Source organism: Nansenia antarctica, assembly GCF_963989245.1.
Source record: "Nansenia antarctica genome assembly, chromosome: 1".
In the NCBI taxonomy this organism is placed as follows: Eukaryota; Metazoa; Chordata; class Actinopteri; order Argentiniformes; family Microstomatidae; genus Nansenia; species Nansenia antarctica.
Window position 1 is genome coordinate 13,353,370 of NC_137674.1, and position 26,235 is coordinate 13,379,604.

The 26,235-nt window shown below is 44.3% G+C and overlaps 3 protein-coding genes across 4 annotated transcripts; 1 reads left to right on the plus strand and 2 right to left on the minus strand.

Moving 5' to 3' along the window:
• Positions 1-2,569: 2,569 nt before the first annotated feature.
• LOC308156692 (uncharacterized protein) lies at positions 2,570-4,477 on the minus strand (the record flags this gene model as incomplete). The annotated part of the gene is made up of 4 exons (XM_080530101.1): positions 2,570-2,997; positions 3,562-3,702; positions 3,945-4,043; positions 4,471-4,477. 4 exons carry the CDS (start codon positions 4,475-4,477, stop codon positions 2,570-2,572), a joined length of 675 nt encoding a protein of 224 aa, XP_080386227.1.
• A 3,441-nt stretch (positions 4,478-7,918) lies between these two features.
• On the minus strand, positions 7,919-11,854 carry ftr86 (finTRIM family, member 86; the record flags this gene model as incomplete). The annotated part of the gene is made up of 6 exons (XM_080530221.1): positions 7,919-8,255; positions 8,702-8,904; positions 10,085-10,244; positions 10,581-10,814; positions 11,127-11,222; positions 11,348-11,854. The coding sequence occupies 6 exons, from the start codon at positions 11,852-11,854 to the stop codon at positions 7,920-7,922; spliced, it is 1,536 nt and encodes a 511-aa protein (XP_080386347.1). The 3' UTR covers position 7,919.
• An 11,157-nt stretch (positions 11,855-23,011) lies between these two features.
• nudt8 (nudix hydrolase 8) lies at positions 23,012-25,899 on the plus strand. 2 transcript variants are annotated; one of them, XM_080548518.1, is made up of 4 exons: positions 23,012-23,774; positions 24,118-24,250; positions 24,464-24,541; positions 25,463-25,899. In XM_080548518.1, exons 1-4 carry the CDS (start codon positions 23,032-23,034, stop codon positions 25,649-25,651), a joined length of 1,143 nt encoding a protein of 380 aa, XP_080404644.1. In that variant the 5' UTR covers positions 23,012-23,031; the 3' UTR covers positions 25,652-25,899. The 2 variants fall into 2 exon arrangements, with proteins under 2 accessions (XP_080404644.1, XP_080404645.1); XM_080548519.1 differs by having other exon boundaries at positions 25,504-25,899.
• The last annotated feature ends 336 nt before the right edge of the window (positions 25,900-26,235 follow it).

Sequence of the window (26,235 nt, forward strand, 5' to 3'; positions counted from 1 at the left end):
TGCTACCCACACTTGTCGCGGGGAGATTTCTCTTAAACCCAGACCCAGCAGCAGAGCGTGAGGCTCTCCAAACCTAACCTTGCGTGTCAAGGCGTAATCATCCCCCAGCGCAGCGGCCTCAGTGGCGGTTTGAACCATTTTCTCACGAGGAGAAACTCGCATGAGGAGAAACAGCGTGCTTAAACTGCTCAAGCTCTACTAAGTCACACAAATCTTCAAAGTTCTCCACCTCTGATGCATTGCACCAGCGGTTTTTACGTGGAACACCAAGTCACATGCAAACTCACCCCCCCCCCCCCAGGAGTCTCATCACCCACATCATCACCTGTAAGTAAACCCTCCTTCATCAAACTCAACTGTTGTTGCTGCAAAATCCAATCAAGTCCTCTTATTTTCCTGCCTTATCTTTTCCTTCTCTATTTCAAGTTCATACCTTGTACGGTGTAATATGACACAACAAAAGAATAATGGTGCTGGAGGAGGGAGGGAGGGAGAGGGAGGGAGGGAGGGAGGGAGGGAGGGAGGGAGGGAGGGAGGGGGAGGGGGGGAGAGAGAGAGAGAGAGAGAGAGAGAGAGAGAGAGAGAGAGAGAGAGAGAGAGAGAGAGAGAGAGAGAGAGAGAGAGAGAGAGAGCTTGTGGACTGGAGTGGCTTTTAAGCTGTAACCAGGACACCCAGACAGCTGTGCCGAGTTGTCCTGATTTGGCTGCAGCCGCGCCCACCGGGCTGCCTACCTGCTTGGTTAGGAAACACACAGGGCACAAGAAAGGTTACGCAGACAGGGCCAGAGGGCCGTCACAGTACGTTGGTGACTTTCTGTCAATTCAACCAACTACAGTATCTAAGTAGATGCAACGTGAAGATGTTTGAAGTTGGGGAACATTTTCTGTGAGGCACCTACAGCACAACACATTTTAACTCCACATACCGCGTGCCCTGCGTACTGATACAGTGGAGGGTGTGTTCTTGTATTGTATTGGCGCTACACTCCAAAAGTTCAATTACTATGAGGTTAAAGTAGAGATTCTCAGCTTTTTTCTCTGAGGGTATTTGTGGTTTCTCCATTCATAAATTACAACATTCATAAATTACACATAGTTTCAGGGTACCCAAAAGTGATGGGACAGATAGCACTCCTGTTTTGGCAGTCCTACTTAAAATGTTCATCTTTATTAGATAGATACAGTGGAGAGAGACAGGAAAGTAAGGAGGAGAGGGCTTGTCAGCAGGGCATGGGCCGGATTTGAACCCATACCGACACACGTGCACTGTAGGCCATGGTTCTAGACTACTGGACCAGGCCACCATGTTTAGTATTTGAGTATTGTGATAACACGAGGGTCTGCAGTACATGCTTAGTCAGATGTGGTGTTAAAAAAGAAGAGCATCTCTTGACTACAGATATGTTTCTCCCCATCTTTTGCACCAGTGAGTCTGTCTTGACCATGTTAGTTTACAGTGTAAATAGCAACATTGTTCATTACCAGATTCAGCTGTGGTGTATAGCTTAATGAGTGTTTTGATCCAAATACAATGCTCTAAGTCTTAGATATGTTCAGGACAAGTGACACTGAGCCCACCACCAAACAGATGCACCGCGGAGCCTAACCCTAACCCCGACCTAAACCCCCAACCTGCCAGTGCCTCCTCACCCCCCCGGGATGATGAGAACATGGAATCGCCCCCCAACAGCAAACACCACCCATCAGACCAAAGCCAACCCTGTGGCATTCCTGCCGACCCAGCCCCCACACCACCAGAAGGTAAGGATGGTTTATCACCGGGTCCACTCTCAATGCACTCAATAGACTTAATTCCACTTATTTAGTACCTTGTTGGATAAATGTTTGCATTTGAGCTCATTTTAGAACAGCCACAGCAATAGGGTGTAGACTTTTATTTTGAGTTCTGGCCTTTATAAGTTTTATTCTTCTTCAAGAATTAATGGCTATATATCATACATTTAAAAGTAAAAATGTATGTAGCAATCTCAGAGTGCCGCTTTAATCTATGAATTTGATTGTTTTCTCCAGACCCATCTGAGCTTTATAGCAGCAAGGGGCTGGGCTGCTATTAGGCTCAAATGCATTCAGGATTCTAGCTTTAATGTAACCATGTACTGTACATGTATCCTGCAAAAACCTATGGTGATATAAAGAACATACTCAGACCAAGTAATAGTTATCAATCATGATTTATTTGTATATTTCTTAAACACATGCAATTGGGTTGTTTCCATCACAGTATGCATTGGGGGTTCACTTGATTGAGTAAAATACATTTGATTCGTTGTAAATTCATTGTTTTTCATTGTATTTAAGTGCGGTGATCAACGTTGTCAGGGCTGGAGGCAAGACTCAGCTCCAGTCACTCTGAAACTCTCACATTCCCACTCTCATTAGAGAGAGGTGGCTCATTGCTACCCTCCAGAGGCATAACTACACCATAGGCCAAGCCTGTTTTAGAGTATAGAGGAGTGCAACAGGGTGTGTGTATAAGTGTGTGTACGTGTGTGTACGTGTGTGCATGTGTGTGCATGTGTGTGTGTGGTTGCAGTGGCCTTAGCCTGCCTTAATCGGTGGCATAGAGCAGGAAGCCAGTGAAGGTGTTGAAGTGGCTGCCGTTGTCGCACAAGAAGCAGCCTATAGGCAAGCTGACGGCCACCATCTCCCCGGCCTGCAGCTGGAGGGCCATCACCGTGGTGGTGCTGTCCTCCTGGTCCTGCTGGTTCCTCTCGCTGGGCCCCGCCACCTGGCGCCCGTTCACCATCAGGGCGGCGCAGGCGGCTAGGGTGGTCGCCGGGGCCCCGGAGTCGCTGTAGACGGTGAGGGACAGGCTGTAGACGCCCGAGCGAGGAGCGGTGAAGACCCCGGTGTTGACGTTGTAGCCCCCGCCCAGGTTGATGAAGACGCTGTTGTAGACGACGGGAACGATCTCGCGGAAGGGACCCAGACATTTGCGCTCGTCTGTCAGCGCCACGGAGAACGCACTGCGGCTGGCTACTCGGTGAAAGAGAGGGAGAGAGAGAGAGATGGGGGGGGGGTTAAGTAGTGGTGAGGTGAATAGTCAACCCAGTCTCCAAATTAATGTTCTGGGGGATCGTGACCAAAGAACACGTTCTGTGTGAATGTATTATCTAGCTATACTGGCAGGTAAGTACAAAAGAGGCTGCAAAAGGAGATTGGTGGGTGGAGTGGTGGAGTGGTGGAGGCATGTTCGAATCGTGCTTGGGTCCTATGTCTTTTTGGTGCTAATTCTTGCTAATTCTTGTTGCTTATGCTAATGTTTGCTAATGCCTTCCTCTGACACCTTCCCCTAACCTTAACCTCTCAAAGTGAATGCCTAATACTGCCTAATCACTATGCGATCGTAATCCCCCTGACTCTCAGTAACGTATAGTGCAATTCCAGTAACTCTCACGTGGTCAATGCTGGTATAGCCAGATCATACACACACACACAGAACTCTTTGGTCTGCAGAAGTGATTCCTCTGAACATATTCCATTGGAGACTATGTGAAGAATAGCTCAGATAGTCAGTCAGGTCTGGTTACGAGGTCTCACCGCGGACGTTACTGAGCACGTTCTCTGCTCTCTCCAGGCCTCTCTCCAGCTCGTTCAGGGTCAGGTTGAAGAACTTCTCCATCCTCCACATCTGCTTCTGCATCAGGCAGCAACCACAGGAGGCCTGGTCCGTCAAGCACACTACACACACACACACACACACACACACACACACACACACACACACACACACGCACACACACACACACACACACACAAACAGGACACATGATCAGACAGATTCTCACTCACCATCCTCAGAGCCTCTTACAATACACCTACGGTTCACTTTCTTCAGTTTATTCAGTGTTCCACCTAATCGATTTATTTTTCCTTTTTGTCTACCCTTTTAATAACTGTTCAAGCCCCCCCCCCCGTCTCACCATTCTCTGTGTCAGGGACTTCATTCACCCCAGGGCCGTTCCAGGGATAGGTAACTGGCTCGGCCAGAGCAGTCCCCAGCAAGCACAGCAATATGATGGCTACAGAGTGGGTAGAGAACAGTCAATAACAGGCATGTAACTGTAGCACAATCTATACTGAGAAGTGTACAGTAAGCTACTTACACTAAGCTTATGACATTATAGCAAAAGCATAGTCATCTAAAACAGACACATCTACACAGTAGATCATTTAGGACTTCTTGTGTGCTCTCCAGCGAATTGATAACAATCACTCATTTCCTTGCTAGGGGTAAACAAAAAAACAAGCAGACTAGATCTCTCAAGGGCTAACGTCTCACAGCCCTGCTCTACAGACTGGCAGCTTATCATCTAGTCATTATACCTCCATCCCCCCACCAACCCTTCTGAAAAAGGAAAAGTTATTCTGGAACCTAAGCGTTTCTCTTCGGTCGTCCTGGGACTTCTGTCAGGTGGTCAACTCTCAGCGGTTTCTCTACAATCTCACCTCTCATGTTGTAGTTTGGAGATGGCAGTTGACGTTCCTAGACAGCAGTGATGGAGGGATAGACTGTCAGATGGAGGAAAATCTCAGGCTATAAACTCTCAGCAAACCCCACCTCCCACTGTCTGTACTCTGGGGGCAGGGCCATGGTCGTCCTGGCTGTGTGGGACACATTGTGTCGTGGCTATGTGGGACAGATATTGTCTCTACTGGAGCATAGAGTTCCCATTGCCTTGTCCCAGACAAAGACACTTAAGCCCCCCTCCCCCTGCCTCCTGTGTTTTCAGGTGCTTGGAAGCTCCCACCTCATCATTGTCTGGGTGTGCGTGCGTGTTTGCGTGCGTGTGTGTGTTCGTGTTCGTATTAGTGTAATATATCAAGTACACAACAAGGAATCTATTCCTGCTATGAAAGTGTGATAAGTGCATTTGTATTACATTTACATTTACATTTATGGTATTTAGCAGACGCCTTTGTCCAAAGTGACTTACAACAGGTACTGGTGGATATATGAGGCTTAAATCCTGACTGTAAAGGGTAAAATACACTTGGAGGACACAAGCTTGTTGTATAGATTATTTTCTGGTATTTTTTTCTATGGTGCTGAAAGTTTAAAAAGTATGGATAGAGGATTGAATGCAATCAGACCATCAGCTTTATAACCAACTCAGCTTTATCATATGTGGAAGGGGCAGATACTTAGAAGAGAAAGGAATTAATTAGTCCGTCTACCAATGGTTATATGTATGATCATATAAACCATAAAGTGTATCAGTTTCACAGGCATCGGGTATATGATTTAATATACAAAACAACAATTGACACAGAAATCTTTTTTTTTAGAATTTAAACTCCTACTAGCTACAGTCTTGTGCAAAAAATTATTCTCAATATATGGGTCATTAAACAGTCAGCCATGTGCAGATTCTGCCATAAGGAAACAGAATCAATACTATACTAACTATTTCAATACTGTCTATCGGTGGATAGTCCAGATATCTGCATAATGATATTACACCTTAACAACCATTCCTGGACAAAAGTGAGCCATCGATGGACAGTATTGAAATAGTAGGCCTGCAATCTATGTTGTTGGGGATCTGAGGGACCATGCCCACTCATTGGGAAATATGATTATACTCTTAAAATATTTATTTTTAGGGAACTTTCGACAGACAGTTTACAAATAGAGAGGTTCAAGTAAGTTCACAGCAAAATAGAAGTATGTATTGCAAAAGGAAATAGTTTAATAGTTAACACTTAGTTAAGTAATTGATTAACCAATTCAATTATAAATCCAATTACAGGCAGTGATGGGCTTGATGTGTTGTCTATATGTGTGTATAGGTGAATGTGTAAGTATGTTCCTTGACATGGATTGATAAATAGATGTACAGTAAGTAGAATAGTTATTATTTTCTTTTCATGTCCTTCAATTAGGGGAGGGTTGGGGTAGGTTGAGACAAGCAATGCAACTTCAATTCTATTCATTAATTTCAAAGCTGATCGATGGCAAAAGTTGGAAGTATGTAGGGTTCAGTCTATCAACACAGACACAGACAGGTTGCCATACATATTAGGGAACACCTATCCACACGCACACCACACAATTAGGCTTTGTGGGCATTATGGTTTGTAGGCCAAATGTTATCTGAAATCAAGGAGAGAAAAGACGGACAATGGGTCAATAAGGTGTTTTTATGTAAGACAATCTCTCCCTGCGGGAATACATGAGATTTAACAGATAAAAAAGAAAATAGAGAAAACTACTAAATAAAAGCCAGGCAGGTATATCTGTGAAAACAGAAAACCAGCTGAAACAAGAGAAGAATTGTATTTTGGTGGTTGTGGTGGTTGAGTTATATTTGTTATCATTAATATAATAACCCTAACCCTCTAGTCTGTTCTATGGTAGATTGAGGGAGTCATGAAAGACAATCATTCTGTTGTCTTAAATAAGCATATGGTTGTATTGCTAATCATTTTCATCTATACTGTACTTCCTAACTTTTGAAGTCACGAACCGCCTACAACAACACTAAACATCACAGAAATCTACAGATATCTTGGATCTTTGATCCACACCTCACTTATCAAAACCATAAACGAAGGAGATAAATCAGAAATTGTATGTTTATAACAAGATCAGACCATATCTCACCCACACTGTCTCTGACCCATATTTACATGCAATCATTCTTTCAACAATATCATACAGTCTCCCAATTTGGTCCCTCACGTCAAAGGAAATAATATATATAATAGAGCTTTCAAGATCCATGGCAACCTTCCCCCTTGGACTTACCACCGCTGCACTGCACTTTCACACTCCAATGCCCTGACTTTTTAGAATGACATGAACAATCTGGCCATTAAATCTTTCTTTCAGATCCAAAACAATAACTCCCCTCCAACACTCACTGCTCCACTTCCAAGACAAAACACAAGACAAGAACGCATCACTAGATCAATTACATTTGCACTTATCCCAGTTTCAGCTTACAAAAACAACTATGGTCAGAGATCTTTTTTTTTTCTCACACATACACCAAGATCTGGAATGACATCCCATATTACATCAACCTCTATCTCACATTTTAAACAGGCATTAAACACCATCTGATCCATCTGATGGAAGGATGCACCTGCAACCACTGATCCAACTCTCATACCATCTAACTCACTGCCCTTTGTCTTCTCCTTCAGCTGTGGAACTGTTTCATGTTTCCTGTCGTCTTCCCTGTGTGATTGTTCCTGATTGTTCCTTTACTGTTTATGTGATTCTGTCTTTTGTGTTGCAGAACAGGAACCTGCTGCAAACCAGTTTTAACTGAGTCAGTACATCTAAACGTAACACATGTTAACATCTGTAATGTTACTTTTAATGTTACTTTTCCTATATAAAAATAATACATTAAACGATATTGCAAAATGCAATTTTGTTTGGTAAGCTTGCACATAAGTAAGAATAACTTCTATAATGTGCATGCTTACCAGATTTGTATGACACGCCACTATCATCAACTGTCTCACAGGCCATAGGAAACTTCCCTAATCTTCATGTCTGAAATGATGGACCATACCTGAGATGATACAAGTTGTGACAGACAAAAGTGCCCCGGTGGTCCATGACAGACACACTAGAAACTAATCTCAAACTACTTTTGAATTATTTTATTATTCATCAAGTATTTGAAAAGAATTATGACATATATTCAAGACAAGAGGTTTTTGAATCATAGAGGAGATGAATGACACAAAACTAAAGAAACCAATAACATTGCATTGCACTAGAACAGACATCCATGTCATAGACATCCATGTCATAGCCAGACTAGACACCACTCCCCAGCATCAGTGAGGTATTCTTTATCTGTTCCATCTCCCTCTGTAGACAGGAACATAAACTTCAATACAATAACTGATGTCATTGTTGATGTTGTCCCCACAGCCTAGTCCAGTTGGCACAGTGTCACAGTCGCCCCAACACCTGTCCAGAAACGGAAGCCAGGGTAGAGGGGGCCAGCAAACTGTGTCTGGGTGGAGTAGATGAGATGAGCCTGCTCATTACAGACTCTGTAGAAGGCCAGCACCCCTTCATGCTGGTCCAGGTACACTCCCACCTTCCGGGCTTTAGGTGATCCCAACTGGGTCTCCTTCCCTGAATGCCACATGGAGTAGCCCGTCCCTGACCAGTACAGGCCCCAGGACTGCTCGTTGTGGCCCAGCCTGCTGACATCACCACTCCCCTTACGGTCCATCTCTCTGTAGGCAACTCCGATGGTGATCTGAATGATACATTATAACCAAGTAAGTACTTGCAACCGACATACCACCACACAACACAACAGGGTAGGGGTCAATTCATCATTTTATCATTTCTCAATAGACAGGAAATGAACTGGAACATCAATATGACAAGTCCATGTGTCACTACAGTATGTTGTAGTATGCAGTATGTAGTATGTAGAATAGAATAGAATAGACTTTATTGTCCTTGTACAGTTGCCTATACAATGAAATTGTAGTGGTTCTTCTGAAGGTGCAAAAACAGAAAAACATATTCACATATTCACAAACATATACACATATAGCATATCACAAATATTACACACTAGACAAATTAAAAAGCGAAAATGCTATAAAACAAGCTAAGAGACAATGAGCATTGCTATGTAATATGCTATAGTGGAACATATCCGTTAACTATCTTAGAGATGAGGAAGTGGCCTACCTTCTGACCGGTCCACTCCGTCTCCCAGTAGTAGGGGCTTCCTGCCAGGGCCTCCCTGCACAGGACCTGTCTCCAGTAGAGGAAGCGGTCCGGGTGGTCTGGGTGGTTCTGGTTGTCAGCCCGCAGAGTGGCCTTGCAGTCCCCACCTGACAGGCGCAGGTGACGGTATGCAGTGTTGGGGTCCAGCTTAGGCTCAATGCGAACTTCATGGAGAGAGGCATCAAAGAGAGTGGGATGACTTTTCTTTCTTTCAAATTGATGTTTAAATATAAGAAAACAAATCGAACAGAAAAAGGAAAAGCTAAGGGAAAGGGTCACTCACACTTCAGCATCCCTTCTCTGGTTTGTGGTTCGAGGTTTGACAGAGCAACAGTGGTCACTGGATTGACTGAAAGGTTTTGAAAAAAGTAATCCAAAACATTCAATTTACAACATTCATATACTGTACCTACTGCATTCACTAAAGGATGCAGTAGAGGGGAAACGTTAAGAAAGCAATATTTATTTTTCTTATTATGGATTTAAATAGGGTTTATCAACTGTGTCAGTGTCACTATGAAATGTAATATTTGATTAGCTTGTGATTCACTGGAAAGTTCATCAAAATGTCAAACAGTATCAATAATCTCTTATTTATTTAGAACTTTATTACAATGAAAGATGTCAGTCAAATGTTCATGTATCTGTATTTACCTTGAGCCTGATGTGGAGGTGGAGGTGGAAGTGTCATTTCATCAACTACGAAATTAAATGGAGGGGAAAATATAAGAATAGGGAAATATGAAAAACAGAAATATAAACATATGAAATACATTTACTGTTATATTCGGCTAATGAAAATCTATACGTTTATGCTGAAAGATTGACTATATGTGATGCAGAATGCAACATTTACCAGTGTTTAATCGAGGGTTCGGGGGCACTTCAGAGAGTGCTGTGATTCCTGGGAAGAAAACCATACACAATGACCAAAGTTATTCTTTTTGTACTTATGAAGCTCATTGGTCATTCAAATATTATTTGTGTACTCATTGGTTAGAGCAAGCACATTTCTGTGTTTACTTTTTTTCCCTCAAATATCTGTGGATTTTCACCTTCGTTTTGGGTAGCCTCTCCACCCTCTGATACTGCCTGACCACTGGGCAAGGAAACCAGAGCGCCGTCATGCACTGTCAAGAGAGAAGTGCCTTCATATTTACAATAACCACACATGGGCACTGCAAAATACAGATGTCAGAAGTTCCCCTTTACCGTATTTCCTTTACTTTACTTCCTACTAAATAGGTGAAGAGCACCTCTTCTACAGTGATCAGGATGGTGAGAGCATTCCCAACCACAACCACACAGACACCATCAATAGGATGGAACAGGTCCCTCACTCACCTGCTCTGAACAGCTTGGCCAAGCTAGATTTACAGAGATCTTGTAGTCCATCTCTCAGGCCTGCCATCGCTGTCCGCACCCCAGACAGAACTGCCTCGTCCCCCAGCCCCGCCCACTCTCTTCCCTCATTCTGGATGAGGGGATCCAGGGTGTGGAAGCCCTGTAGGGAGGGGATAAAGGGTAACATTAGAAACCTTAGAACATAGAACATTAGAAACTATCCCATGTGTAGAAATGAAATTATTGGATAGGTACAGTATAAGCACAATGGTGGAGGCTCCACTTTGCTCTGATGGTGCAAATTCCATCTTGTTTTAATAACTACTCATACTAATGTCTAGGGACTAGGTGTAGGGATTGTTTCTGGACTGGGCCTTTAATATAGAATAATATTAGTCTGAGAGTGAAAAACAAGGTATTCTTTCTATTCCAATAAAAAAAGTGACAGCTGTGGCTAAATGGGATATTGTGCTGAATATAGATAGATAAATAATACCTTTAAAAAGCAGATGTTGTCCTGCATGCTGGCTAGCCTGTTCAGCTCCTCGTCCTTCCTGCGTAGCTGAGCCCCTTCCTGCTCCAGCCTGTGGATGTGGCCCTCCACCCTGCTGCCCATGGATGCCTCTTGGGCACAGAGCACCCCGCTCACCTGGTTACCCATAAGCTCAACACTTTTCACCAGCACAGCAAAAAGCTCCACAGCCTCTCTCTGTAGGGCCTGGGTTGAGCCCTGAGTGCAGAGTGGAAGAGAGGAGACAGAGAGAGAGAGAGAAGGTGTAAAACTGTATTTAAGCGCATGGGTGTTTATTTATTTTAACTGTCTTGGAGAACGGCATTTCTGCCATTCCTTAAGTAAACAACTAGTGTTTTAACACGATGATGATAAACACTGCGATTGTCATTAATTATAACATATTTTAAACAGACCCGTGTCACATTTAGAATGTAAAAGAAATGTTACAAAATACATTTCTGCTAAAAAGAGTAGTTGCTGTGATCCAGCTCACCATGGTACTGATACCATGAGTAAAGTTCTCCTTACTTTGTGGACCTGAGCATCTTTCGGGAGCTCCTTCAGTTTCCTTTCATTCTCTAGAAGTTTCTGCTGTATCTCTGCCTGCTTCTGAATAAGCTCCCTCTGCACATAGGGACACAAATACAGTAGAACATTTTCTCAGTCACTCACAGTACATAGATACTTTATCTATAATATTTATTAAAACGTTTGTGGCAGACAGCAGACATAGTAATATGGTATCCCACCTGTTTCTCCCTCCTTTCCTCCTCTGGCTTGACCACCTGGTGGCCATCGTGTCCATGGCGACAACACTCATCACACACACTCTTCATGTCGTCATAACAGTACAGCTCCAGTGGTCGCTGGTGTTGGGGGCAAGTCCCAGGACTGAGAGCCGGGAGCTGAGGGTACACCCCCCCCCGGTGAGGGCCTGTGTGCGGGGAAACCTCCAGATAGATAGGCATGGAGGGTGGGGCAGACGAGAGGGAGCTCTCTTGGCAGCTCTTGGCCCTCAGCGTCTCCATGGCTTCCATCAGTACGGTGCTCCTGGCCAGAGAGGGTCGAGGTTTGAAGATCTGCCTGCATTGGGGGCAGCTGTACCCTTGGCCCTTGGCTCTGCCTGAGTCCCAGTGCTTGTCAATGCAGGGGAGGCAGTAGGTATGACCACAGGGTAGAGTGGCCGGATCCTGCAAGGTCTCCAGGCAGACCGAGCACACAAACATCTCCATCTCCTCAGGCCACAGAGAGGCCATTCTGCTGGGAAAAGACGGAAGCTTCTTGAAGGTAGAAGCCTGACAAAAATCACTAAGACGGGCACATTAGCAATGGGATTTAAAAGCCATTACATGCTGGTTAAAACCAAAATGGGCAGGGCTTGGGCCTAGGCTGGAAAAACTGGTATGACGGGGGAAGTTTGCAGGCCATTGGGGAGTGATGTAACAAGCATCGGGCTGTTCTCTCATTAGCATCACTGTAGTTTCAGAGCTGCCTTGGTGACGTAAATGAAAAGGAATCTCAGGTTGACAAACAGGTTTGTCATGTTCTCCTAGAAACAAGTACAGATTGAACAATACATTATTTTTCAACAGTAATTAAAAAATAAAAACTATGAAAATGTATGCAAAAAGATGTGTAACTTCACCAGGGGTGGGTGATGTGTATAGGTCAATTAAAGGAATAGTTCACCCAAATTACACATGTGTTTCCTTACCCTGAAAGGATTCTATGGACGAGGACAGACTTCAATCCACACTTTGGATCCATACAGTCAATAGACCCTAAATTAACAAGAATAAGAATCCAGCACGCTCTCCTTCAAATGATCCTCAAAGGTCAACATTTTAAATGTGGTTTTAGTATTTAATATTTAAATATATTTAATATTATGTAATTTCTATTTCTAATCTATTGCTTTTTTACTGACTGTGCTTTTGTTTTACTTATTCATCCATTTGTGTTCTTTCCATGGAATATAGTGTCTGAGTACTGAGAAAAGCACTATACTTACTAAATAAATGCATTATTAATTAATTTAAAAAACGAAAACGAAAAAAGTTGCTATCTACCGCATCACCATCAATTTAGCATCGCTGTCGATTTAGCGCAAGCTACCACCTGTCAATCAAAACCTCTGGTACAGAAACTCACCACACCTCTACTGAGTGAGGTGTGGTGCGCCACCTTGTGGAAGTTAATGGGGATAGATGGAGCTCACACAGATGTTCTAATAATAACCAACGTCTTCCAACATTAACACTTCCGGTTTCGTTTTCGCGACATCAAAATAAAAGCGTGAGTTAAGAGATGAATGGAAAGTGATGGGTGTTCGGTTCTGTATCCCCACCGAACGGGGTGCCAAGAGATCAAACGTTGGATTGGTGATTTGTGGTTTATTGCAGTATAAAATGTTCACCACAGTCAGTAGCAGTAGCATTTGCAGTAGCAGGTTATAAACCTAAATGTAAAACGAAATATAAATGTAGATAACAGTCATGCAATGTATCAGAATATCAAGTCATTTAGAAACATTCTCTTAATATTACAGAACAACATAACCCAACAGAGCAGTAAATACATTCGTTTTGTCATTTAGAAACATTCTCTTAATATTACAGAACAACATAACCCAACAGAGCAGTAAATACATTCGTTTTGTCATTTAGAAACATTCTCTTAATATTTCAGAACAACATAACCCTGCAGAGCAGTAAATACATTCGTTTTGTCATTTAGAAAGATTCTCTTAATATTACAGAACAACATAACCCTGCAGAGCAGTAAATACATTCGTTTTGTCTTACCGGTAGCGTGTCCCTCTTGACTACTATGATAAACACAAGGCAATGTCCGCCATTTTATCCCCGAAGCCCCTCCCACATTGTGGATATCCGGGTTTGGAAATAAACCCCTTACAGCAGTGTTTCCCAAACTGTGGGGCGCGACCCCCTAGTGGGGCGCGGGGGTACTGCAGGGGGGGCGCAGAAATAATATGGGAGGGGGGAAAAATGCACACACAAGAGCTGTAAACAAACACTGCTTGCTTAAGGTTACCATCAGGGGTGTTGTGGGCGTTGGATGATAAAAATTAGAACCTGAATGGAGCGCAGGCCATAAACTGTAACAAAGAGGCAGCGAGGGGGCGCGAGCCCAGAGGGGCTCCATTCACGTCATTGACGCGCGCTCTCCCTCCCCATCATTCCAGCTATCTAGCAGCAACAACAACAATGGATAAGTTTATGAAAGAGCCAGAAGCTAAACGAAAAGCGAAGGAGCCCATAACAAACGTCCCAAAGCCAAAGTCAAGAAAGTATGACGATACATACCTCTCCCTGGGCTTCACGTCTAATGTGGACAGGATACAATCTTTCACATGGAAACTGGACATGTGGGGGAGGAGACTTGAACAGGGGGACATCGACTCATTTGGGAATCTGAAGGCATTCATCGAGACCAATGAGCTGCAGAGCACAGTGGTTCCATGTATGACAGAGCACATCTCAGCCCTGAAACAAAGCTTCCAGAAATACTTCTCTGTGGATCCATTTGTTGCACCACCACCTGCCATGTTCAGCACTGCGGAAGAGGAACAGTACATCGACATGACTTCAGAGTCAACCATGAGGCTGCAGTTCACATCCACGACTTTGGCTGGGTTTTGGATTGGAGTGGAGAAGGACTACCCTCTCATTGGACAGAAAGCTGTGGGAATACTGCTGCCTTTTGCAACATCATACCTGTGTGAGATAGGCTTTTCTGCTGTTGCTGCTATCAAAAGCAAATACAGGTCGAAGTTGAACATTGAGAATGAACTGAGAGTGGCAGTCTCAAAACAACAACCCCGCTTTGAGAAGATTTGCAAGGCAAAGCAAGCACACACAAGTCATTGATCGTAATTGTGATAGGAATGTGAGGAGTAAGAATAGTGATGCAGTAGAAATTAGTTAATGTTGATATGTTGAATATTTCAGTGGCACAGGATCATTTGCCAAGCACTTATGTTCCTTTTCAACCCATAATAAAATATAAAACTATAGTTGGATATATGTGTCTTGTTATTATTAGAAGAGAAAATGTAATGTTTTTACAACTTTATACAATTAATTATATCAATATAGGTGGGGACTGGGTTAGGGGGGGCTCGAAAATATTTCCAATTACCCAAGGGGGGCCTGATTGAAAAAGTTTGGGAACCGCTGCCTTACAGTCACCCTAGTGAACGCAACACCTCCCACTTTACCGACTGAACTGGTTCATGGAGGTCACAGACCATAACATCATATCATAACACATTTTTTTTTTCTTTTCTTTTCAATAGTCCAGCTGTACTTGCCAATCACGAAGAATGCCAATGTCACTGTTCAGGCACCTCCCCTGACAGAGGTGTAGTGTTCTGTCATGGTTTGGTTCATGAGTGTGGATTCAACTTCTTACTTCGTGTATGTGCAAGTGTGTTAGACATGGTGGCAGCGCATGGCGTTCACCAACCAGCCTAAAGGGGTTTGGGGCGGTGACGTCCTGAGGCAGTGTCTACAGAACCAGGGGGATTGGGCGATGTCAGTCGACGAGGCCAGTGTCAGGCCTAGGAAGGCCACTAGTCTTCCACGGGGATGAGGACCACAAGTCGATCCCACAAGTATCACCTTCCAGTCCGGTTCGTCCAAGGAGCAGACTGTTAGGGTTCACATTTTCGACAGTCTTCTTGTTCTTTTGCCCTGGCGTCAATCGGTCTTTCGTTAGTTAGGTTAGCCGCTTGGTAGAAGAGGGTTTGGAGTTTACTCCAGGTGAGCGAGCCTATCGTCCCTCCAAGGCTTGAGAGTGCTCTCTTCATGAGCTTTACTGCGGCTTCAGCAGCCCCATTGCGATGAGGTGCGTCGGCCGGGTGAAAGTCCCATGCCCACACTGTTCTTTTCTTAACGGCATCCTTGATTCCAAAAGGGCCAAAGAGGTCAAGCGTGGTGTATTCAAATGGGCCAGCTCGCTGTGAGCGCTCTGGTGGCAGGTCGCTCATCATCTGCTGGCACAATCTCCCTTTCTGTTTACGGCAGGTGACGCACTCGTTCACAGCTTTCTTTACCGTTCTTTGGCCTTGCACTACCCCCGCCTTCTTCCTTGTGCGCAGCAGTGTGGTGGCAATGCCTTCATGGTTCCTTTCATGGGCTTCTCTCGTTAGTAGGGTGGCTAGCCATGAATGGAATGGGATTAGAGGAACGGCTGTCCCGTCTTCAATCCAGGACTGGATTCTGCCTCCACAGAGAAGGAGTCCCGTGTTCTTATCCTTGTGGACCACCAAGCGGTCCAGGGTCGAGTCATGGAACTCAAAGCCATCTTGGGCTGCGAGGGCCAGGTCTTGGAAGGCTCCTGCTCTTTCCTCAGCGGACAGTATGGAGCCGTTTGCCTCCCACTTTAGTGGGTCCGGAGCCTGGCGTCTCCTTCTCAGCCAGGTCTCTGCGGCTCGTCGGGTCCGGGCTATGGTTCCACAAAGCTTTGACAAGGAACTGAATTGTTGAGGCTCCACAAGGCGCACCAGTCCAATGCCCCAGGGTCTTCTCTGTTTGCCTGCCTCTTGCAACTGCTTATTAAGTTTGGTGTGATCAGTTCCCAACTTCTGCTGCCCACTGAACTCCTTACGGCTGCTGTCAAACTCCTGGCTCAACCTGCTGTTCTCCTCCTGCAGGGACACCAGAGACTGGGAGTTCACAGAAGCAACTTCCTTCAGCTCCTCAATCTCCTGGCACAGGCTACTGATCTTCAGGTTCTCTGAGCTGAGCTGCTCCTTGGACTTGCTGAGCTCTTCCTGGTACCTGGAATTCTGCTGATTCAGGGACTCCAACTGACTTTGCATCTCCTGTTTGGCACTGCGGAACTCCTCCAGCAGGGCCTCGCTCTTCTCCTGCTGCAGACGGCATTTCTCTTGTGTCAGCTGTTCCAGGGCCTCTGAAGTCTTCCCTGAGGTCTCGGCTGCTTCAAGCTGCTTGGAAAGAGCATTTTTGAGTTGGGCCTCAAGCTGGGTAAGTATATTTTTCTCCTCCGCTTGAGCCAGGACAGTCTCTTTGTATGCCATTGATGCTGATTAGGGATGTCCCGATCCGATACTGAGATCGGATATCGACCCGATATTGGTCCTGAATGCTGGATCGGAGATCGGACCAGAAAAAAAAAAGGCTCCGATCCGATCCTACTGTCATCCGCAGTCAAACTTATGTGTATAAGCGATGAGAGAATAAAAACAGTGAACAGAAACACGTGTCGCAGAAATCCTTCACGCAAGTCCTATATGCGCTTAAAATGCGCATAGCGCTTCACGCGAGTCCTATATGCGCTTAAAATGCGCATAGCGCTGCGCTGTGTGCTTCCGGTTTCATTACAAAGAGGTTAACCCTATGTGCCTGACGTCTAACAACATTCAAATTACTCTAACTTCATATTTTTTCGGATTTCAATGTATGACACATCATTTGAAAGCTTATGATCCGTAGTTCCAATCCACAACACGTCGCATTTGTTGCTTTAATAAAGGCTGGCAGTCTTTAATTTAACTGTTGTTGGTGTGGACTATATACTGGGGAGGTATTTGAATGAATGAATGAATGAATGGTCTTTATTGTCATTGCTACAGTACAGGTACCAAACAACGAAATTTAGGAGGGGTGGCTCCCCTGGTGTTAGGAAAAAAAAAAAAAAAAAAAAAAAAATATTCAGGGGTCAAAAAATTTATACAAATATCGGATCGGTATCGGTATCGCCGATACCCGAAGCCCAGGTATCGGTATCGGTAGTGAAAAAGTGGGATCGGACATCCCTAATGCTGATCTCATGCTCCTTGCGAGGTGAGTGTCAGAGCGGTGGACAGCCAGGTCGACTACCTCAATGAGGTTGGGATGGGTTCCACCAACGGTTTTGCCCAGTGGGCCGTCCCAGAGGACGAGGTCTCCCACAATCTTGGTTGGCTGGGGAACAAGACGACCTTCACGGTGACTGATAAGGAGGTCTATCTTCTCAGGACGGACCAGTTCGTCAGTGGCAACGTCAGGGAAGAATTTCTGCAATTGCCTGGGCGAGACCGGCTGGTTCACCTCTGCGATGCTCTCCAGTCCGTAGCAGAGGATTTTATGCTCTGCCACCTTTCCTTTGGGGGTTTTCATCCTCAGTCGCAGAGGGTACCTTTTTGTCACAATCGTCTTCCTCATACCCCCGATACCATGAATAATCAGCTTGATATCCTCGCCGCATAGACCAAGACGACCGGCTGCTTCGTTGGTAATGTAGTTCGTGTCGGAGGCGAGGTCGATCAGAGTGCCGATGAGGCAGCCAGAATTTGTTGTCGCATTCAGCAGCATCATCAATACAGGGTGTTCCTTCTGTCCAACTCCATCTCCAGCATTGGTGCATACAGTCGACGAGACTTTGTTCGAAAATACTTTCTTGTATTTGTCTCTTTGTTCTGGAGTAAGCTCTGCCAGGAATTCCTCCTGCTTGTCGGTTAGGCCAAGCTCCTTCCCTCCAACCTTTGTACTGCTGTCCACCTCACTGCTGTAATCCTTCTTCGGGGTAGGTGGCTTAGGACAGAGAAGATAATTATGGTCTGAAATCCCTCCTCTCCGACAGTCTACTTTTGTGCAAAGGTATCTTGGAGTACACCCGTTGCCATCCTTAGCGTGAGCCTGCAAGCACTTGAAGCATGACCCAATCTTCTTCAGATGGGCTCTTTTGTCTGCAAGATCTTGACCCTTGAAGGCCCTGCATGCAAATAGTCTGTCGGCGTGAGCGTCGTCTCCACACACAGTGCAGCTTGGATGATCGTCCTCCTGGCCCGTTGTAGACCTTGTGGAAGACTTCCTCAGGTAATCCTTGAAATGGTCACCTCTTGTGTCTGATGAGCTTTTCTCCACGACATCTTTCTCCATGGGGCTTGGCTCCAACTGGTCCAATTCCTCCAGAATTTCCTCCTGCCTCTTCAGGAATTCCAGGAGGCAGTCAAAGTGGTTTAGTGGAGAGAACATGTTTACAGGGTTGGTTTTGTGCACGATCCACTCTTTTTTAAGTGAACTTGGAAGCTTGCTCTCCAGAGACCGGCAGACCACACGGTTCTTTACGGCGTCTTCTTCTCCAAGTATCTGAAGGTTACACAGCGCTCTCTCCACAGCCTGAATCAGTTCAATAGTTCTTCTGGGATTGTTCCCTTTGATAGAAGGAAGTGCCTGGACCTCGTTGGTGATCAGCCAGACTATCTTCGCCTTGTTCCCATACTTGTTGTCCAGCAGCCTGAACACATCGTCAGCGGAACCACAACTGGATAGTACGAGATCCCTTTTGACCCTTTCATTTAGGCTGCTTAGTAGATGGAACTTTCTCACACTTTCTGCTCCCTGTGGGTTACCTAATTGCTGCAAGTCCTCCCATTCGGTTTTCCACCGGTAGTAGTCTCTCATGTCACCGGAGAAAGTGGGTAGCCGTGCCCTTTCAAGGCTGATGTAAGGCTTGGAGTCAAAGGCTTTCCTGACGTTGGGTTCTGGCTTGGAGTCGACAGGCTCGTCAGGGAGAGAGTGGGGAGCTGGTTTTCTTGGAGCCTCCGTTGGGTCAGCCTTGCTGCCCTTTGCTGCACCATCTAATAGCTCCTCTTCCAGCTTGTCAGACAATGCCAGGACCCTCTTCCTTACTTTCTCGTAACACATTTCCAGATCCACCACCCTAGAGCCAGGAATCAACCCTTTCCATTCCACCAACATGTCTCCGAGGTCAGTGACCTCTCTGTCCAGTTTTTTATTTCTCACCCTACGGTTCTTGATTGGTTGCTGAGGGTCGGTCTCGTCTTCCTCAGCCTGAGTAATTGCAGACTCAGTGACTTCGGAATATAGTGTCTGAGTACTGAGAAAAGCACTATACTAAATAAATGCATTATTAATTAATTAAAAAAACGAAAACGAAAAAAGTTGCTATCTACCGCATCACCATCAATTTAGCATCGCTGTCGATTTAGCGCAAGCTACCACCTGTCAATCAAAACCTCTGGTACAGAAACTCACCACACCTCTACTGAGTGAGGTGTGGTGCGCCACCTTGTGGAAGTTAATGGGGATAGATGGAGCTCACACAGATGTTCTAATAATAACCAACGTCTTCCAACATTAACACTTCCGGTTTCGTTTTCGCGACATCAAAATAAAAGCGTGAGTTAAGAGATGAATGGAAAGTGATGGGATCATCATCAATATTTATAATAATATAAGTAAAAACTAATTACTAAACACAAAGCATATATCATTTTTTATAAAGTTATCATTAATTTGTTTAGCATTGCAATTTACATTACACTGTGAGCTGGTTGGTCACTGTAAAATGCTAGCAAATTAGGTAAGAGTCAAACTCACCTGGGGGGTGAGTCAATTCCATCAATGTCGCTATGAATGAATGAATGAATGAATGAATGGTCTTTATTGTCATTGATATAGTACAGGTACCATACAACGAAATTTGGGAGGGGGGAATCCCCTGGTGCTAGGAAAAAAAATACAAAAAAAATAAAATAAAGGAAAATCCAGTCTTATTTTGAAGTCTCGCGACTGACTGGTACCAGAGATTAGTTGAAATGAGTTGAAAAATATTTCCTGTTGGGCCAAACATAATATGTATAGATGGCGATTATAAGTTAAACGTGTAATGTGGGTGCTTTTAATTTGGAAGAAATCTAATTGACATATTACCCGGATGGAGGTAGGCGGAGTTCAGCTATTGTCGTCCGCGGAACACAGACGCATCATTGATGTTCAAGGTGAGTTATTCACTACAAACATTTATTTCCGTTTTAGTGAGTTTGTTGGGAACGTGTGCACTTAGTTTTCAATATACTTGGTGTATCACTCGACCAAAGACGGAGGGACAATGAGAGAGTCCCTCTGCCGCACTCACTGATACTCCAGACGCCGGTCTACCACAGTATACACGGCCTCAGACAGGGGCTGTGTTCGAAATGGCATACTAGCATACTGCATACTAGCATACTCAATTAGTATATACTGCATACTGCTTACTAAATTCATAATAAGTATGCCAATACCAGCCGACCGAAAATCTAGTATACATTTCTTGCATACTCAAATTTCACATAATCTACAGTGTGAACGCACTGCATACTCAAAATCTACGTCATATCTAGTATGAGTAGTATGCTAGTATGCCATTCCGAACACAGCCACAGTGTCTGTGAGCTAGCCTGTTCACAGTGAAACGCACGTTTTCCATGTTCGCTGAATTCATGAATTGACTTCAATGTCCAAAACAACATTTATGTCAAATGTCATTTTGTCCTTGTGACGCCAGAGGTCGTGAAGAGTGACTACTTACTGGGTAGAAATAAGCTAAGCCGCTAGCGACCTATGCTAACTAAAATGGCTAACTTAGTAACAGCCAGCCACATGTTTTTGTCATCTTCACATAACTCAGACAGGTGTTGTCAACAGTTAGCAGGGTTGGCAAACCCAAGAAGAAGCCAAATGTGCAATGACCACTCCATAAAACAATAGTTTTACACTGTTTGGAGTTGGATTGCTGGACATGTATGTATGCATTACCCAGATATGCCCCCCCCCCCCCTAATATCTGATGGTCACACATCAAAAAACGAATGTAAATGGCAAAATAGTGAACTGTGACCATCCCTAGTCAATGTGGCTACTTGTTGATGAATGGTTTCAGGGATGCATTTACATCCAACAATCGATACGATAGTTACGGAGGTAGACACCAGTTCTATGAGTGGAGAAACGCCCCATAGGGGAGCTCTGCTCCTATTGGTTTACCCCAAAGCTCTGCTCCTATTGGTTTACCCCGCTACCTACGGTAGTCAAGTCAAGTCAACTTTATTTGTATAGCACTTTACGTACAGCTATGCTGAGCCAAAGTGCTTCACAGTAAAAATAGATAAAATGCAGGAAACAAGCAAGCACAATGCAGACAACACAATGCAACACAAAACATGGCAAAATCAAAAGAGAAGACAAAAAGGACCAAAACAATAAAACAATAAGACAATAAGAGCCAGGGACCTACAACAAAAACCACAAAATAATAAAAGCCAGGGACCAATAGCTAGGTGGGGGGGAAGGCTAGGGAAAACCGGTAGCAATGACTGAAACTTTTTAGATGTCCACGCCCCCTGCCCTGTGGGTGATGTCCTAACCCTGTGGGTGCTATAAATGGGGCGTCCTCCGTTACTTCATTCATCCCAAAGTTACACAATACAGCCGGGTTGAACAAGTCGAAGTGGGCCAGCAGCAGCCCTATGGGGCTCCGCTCCACTCATAGAACTGGAATATACCTCTGTAACTATCATTCTATATCTTGGAGCTCTGCTCCTATTGCTTTAGGTGGAGCGAGCAAGGCCAAATGTACCCCCACTGAGACTCTTAATTTAGTCAGAACATAATCATCTCAGCAGCACCCGGAACTGACCACTGATGTTGGCTTCAAACAACACTTAAGTGTTGACCCAATCCACACCGGGTCTGTTCCTCTGATGTAGCCCTTACGTGTAGCACGAAGGGCCGCCATTTTAGCGGAAAACAGCCTGGAGCAGAGTCTCCTCCCCAGGTAACATCTGCATCTATTCTTGACAGCACTTTACTTGAGTAGAATTCCTCACCACCAGGGTATAACCCAAGTGCCATCCCTGCTACATTAGTCATCAGCCAAGCTGAGGACAGAATGAGCGAAGGATGAGGAAGAAATATCCTTCAAGTAATACCGTACAAAAGGTGATGGTGACGACCAAGACGCCGCCTTACATATCTCCTCCACTCCCACACCCCTGAGAATGGCTACTGACGTTGCCATGCCTCTAATGGAATGAGCCTGAATGCCAGTCGGCACGGTGTGCGTAAGGAGAAAAAAATGTATACTATTTATATACAAACTGTTACTTTAATTTATTTTGCTTATACTTATGGAACGTAAACATTCAAACACATTCCAGAAAATGACTGGTATATTATAATATAAACTATAATATATAAATATATATAAAGTTCTCAACTCCACTCGCCATGAATAAACATTTGAACAAGTTACAGAAGCAACTGCATTCCAGACAAACTCAACCTCCGACTTTCAATGGAACGCAGCATAAACCGGAACATTGACAAGTACATATTGAACCGTGCTTGGTGAACCGTATGGTTCAATATAAAACCGAGAACCGTTGCACCCGTAGTTTCTCAGGAGTTGAGAAACCCTGCCTCAGTTGCCTGTTTCTTTTCCCTTTTCTAGAATGTTGAGGAGTCCACAGATTCTTGCCTGGACATGCCCCGTCAGGACACACAGACCCCTGCGGCTGGGGGTGAGAGACCCCCATCTCCCTGCCCAGACAGAGCCCTCCTGTCAGAGGGGGAATCGATTTAGAGCTGGGAGGACAATCTCTATCTTCCAAGGGGATGGAATGATGGGAGGAGGAGAAGGGGAGGAGGCCTTACACTCTCAGGAGGCTGTATCACTTTATCAAACCATCTCGTCACAAACGTGTGACTGTGAAAGTAGTATCCTAAACCCCACAGCCCAAGAACCCTCACCAAATGCTGCTCCTTCCAACTGTCCTCAACTGTCTTTGAAACCTCTGCCAAGACTGTTGGGGCTAACATCTGCCCCTTGGAAAACAACTGCATTGGAACATGTGGAATATGCTAAAGCCACGGACTGTTCTAACCAAATGAAGTGCCTTCTAAAAAATAGTCAAACTGAGAGATGCCAATCTTCATCCGCTGTGTTAAACAATGATCTCCCATTGAGTGTTAAAAGTAAGTCTAACAGTTCTGTTCAAGGTGTTACGTTTCTCAAACACCATTTTCTTAGAATACGTGGGTCTACACTCAAACCATGGAGTCTGGACCTCATGGGGACTCTCTCCAGACCACCCAGCCTGCCCCTTCTCCAGTCCCGGGGCCTTCAACAGGCTGTCCCCCACCAGGCTACCCTGAAGAATTGCCTGTCCATAGAGAACGAGGCACGCTGCAGGCAGAGCCTGGGGCCCAACACTGCGCTGTACGAAAAGGACCGGGGGAGGAAAGGGGCCAAGGAGAAGTGGGCGGCCGTGCTGATCTCTCTCTGCTTTGTGCGGGGGGAGCCTGCTTTCCTCTTCACCCTCAGGTCCAGCATGCTGAAGGGGAGACACAAGGGTGATGTCAGGTTGGTATTTAATGCCAGACCCCCGCTTTCTCAACTTTCATTGCATGACCAAGTTTAGTATCTCGGATGATAACCAATTTAAAAGCAAAGTGATTACTAAATGCCAGTTCCAGACTAGATTTCCTAGTTAATTTCTCCATTTGTGTTTAATGAGTGGTGACTTTTTAAAGTATGAACCCGTATAATAACTTCCAAGATTAGTCACTACTTTGGAGTGTCACAAATTACTCAACAGAAACAGTTGTGACATGTAAATGGTGAAGTTACGCATGAAGCCATTAAAAAAAGTACTGAAACCTCATTGACGGTCTGGAAAGACCCTCACACTGCTGTGATTGTCCAGTTTTGCAGGGGGCAAGCGGGATCCCTCAGACAAGGATGTTGTGGACACTGCACTGCGGGAAGCACAGGAGGAATTGGGTGTTACCGTGGCAGCAGACAGAGTGTGGGGTGTGTTGAAGCCACTTAGGGATATGGTGAGAAACCTGCTCCCACTCCTTCATGACCACCCATTCATCTGTTTGATAAGTCCACTGCTCAAATTAGACATAGGTGGAAATACTGTAATATATATATATATATATATCATTATTATTATTTATTTTGCACTTGATTTGGCTTACTTGGGCTAGCTGCTCATGTACTGGTCTTGAGCATCTGTGCAACTAATGTAACAAATTGTGCCTCAGTCAGGAATGATGATCGCCCCTGTTCTGGCCAACCTTGGGCCCTTGGAGGAACTGTCATTCAAGCCGAACCCTAGCGAGGTAAAGTCTGCTACTACAACTACAACCACTGTATGACCAATCCAAAATCCCACGTAGGATATCTGAGTGGATTTGTAAGCAATATGATAGAAATGATAGAAATTCCACTCAGCCTGTCAGGTGACAAGGTGAAGATATTACCACATCTCTCTTATACTCGTCAAATATAGTAATTAGTCAACTCCGATCTTACATATCAGGGCCTAGGAGCTGATTTGACATTTTTCAAAATCATTCTGTCTGCCACTAGATCAGTATATTCCTTGAAAGCCCACTCCAGTGATGGTCTCTAGACGAGACTGTGTGCTCCAGTGGGTAGGCTGTTGGTGTTGAAAAATTAAATTACATGAAAGATGACTTGAATTGAAAGATTCAACCACGTTGGATTATTAACCTTTATTTGTCCATGTTATAGTCTCACTGATATAAAACCTACCAGGGGAGTATTCCATCAACGTCACTCAAGCGTCTTTGAGTGTCTAGAAAAGCGCTATATAAGTCTAATATATTATTATTATTATTATTATTATTATTATTATTATTATTATAAAGGAAAATCCAGGCTTATTTAGATAAATCCCACAAGATTTATAAAAAAAGATCCAGCCTTAAAATAAGCCTGGATTTTCCTTTAGCGACGTTGATGGAATACCCCCCTGGTCCAAGACAGCAGCAGGGGAGAACAATGTTTCAGCCAAATCACAAACGTAGACACATATACAGTACAACTTAGTACAACTAATTATAAACATAGACAGTCAAACATTACAAACAAATGACATGCATAACATACTACAAACTATTATGAAAAATTATCTTTATCTAGTGGTGTGAAATGTATTTAAATAACATTTGAATGAAATAGTGATTGCACAGGGGCTTTAACAGAGTAAAGATGTAATTGTCTGTTCTGTGTCACAGGTGGAAGAGATTTTCACCGTATCACTCTCTCATGTATGCAGCCCACAGAACCGAGGGTACACACACTTCCGCGTGGGTGAACGATACGGATACACCCTCCCCGTGTTCCGCAACGGGAAGCACCGTGTGTGGGGGCTCACAGCTGTCGCCCTGGACCACACCCTCAAACTTATCGTGCCGTCACCGTAGCAACCAATTGTATTAATCACTGTTTTGAATAAGCACATAAACCTAATGTATGATTGATAACTACATTATTTTATTGATTTGTCCTATGTGCAATCACTGAGGCTCGTGTATGGAATTATTGATGTGCGAGGTGCTGTGTAGCTTTCACAGGTTTGAGAAGCCAAGCTGTATTTTGTTGTACCAACAGAATGAACCGCAGTATTCCCTCAAAAGGTCAAACCACTAGAGTGCGAATCAGAAAGTAAACCTTCAGAATGCACCATGCTTTGGTGTGTTGTCAGAGCAATAAAGAGTTTTTACAAATGATTTGACATGTTATTTCCTAAACAATCTGAACATGATTAATCAACATATTTAATGCAACAAATATTTAACAATGGTTTGTACAGTCATGATCAAATCGTGGAAAGGTTTTGAAATGTAATTTGTGAGAATGTGAATGAAGAAAGGAAAGGAGAATTTAAACAAATGTCAAAACAGAATTGTTTCTTGCTAATATATACTTCTTTTCAAGAGAACAATTACAACTCGACAACTCTTACCAGTTCAATATTATACATATTTATGATGCATGACAGCCAGTT

Excerpts from the sequence above, each read along its gene's own strand:
- nudt8 (XM_080548518.1), top strand. The coding sequence starts at position 23,032 with ATGATGGGAGGAGGAGAAGGGGAGGAGGCCTTACACTCTCAGGAGGCT. Across the intron at positions 23,775-24,117 it reads AGACACAAGGGTGATGTCAG|TTTTGCAGGGGGCAAGCGGG; the intron begins GTTGGTATTTAA and ends GTGATTGTCCAG. Across the intron at positions 24,542-25,462 it reads TCAAGCCGAACCCTAGCGAG|GTGGAAGAGATTTTCACCGT; the intron begins GTAAAGTCTGCT and ends TCTGTGTCACAG.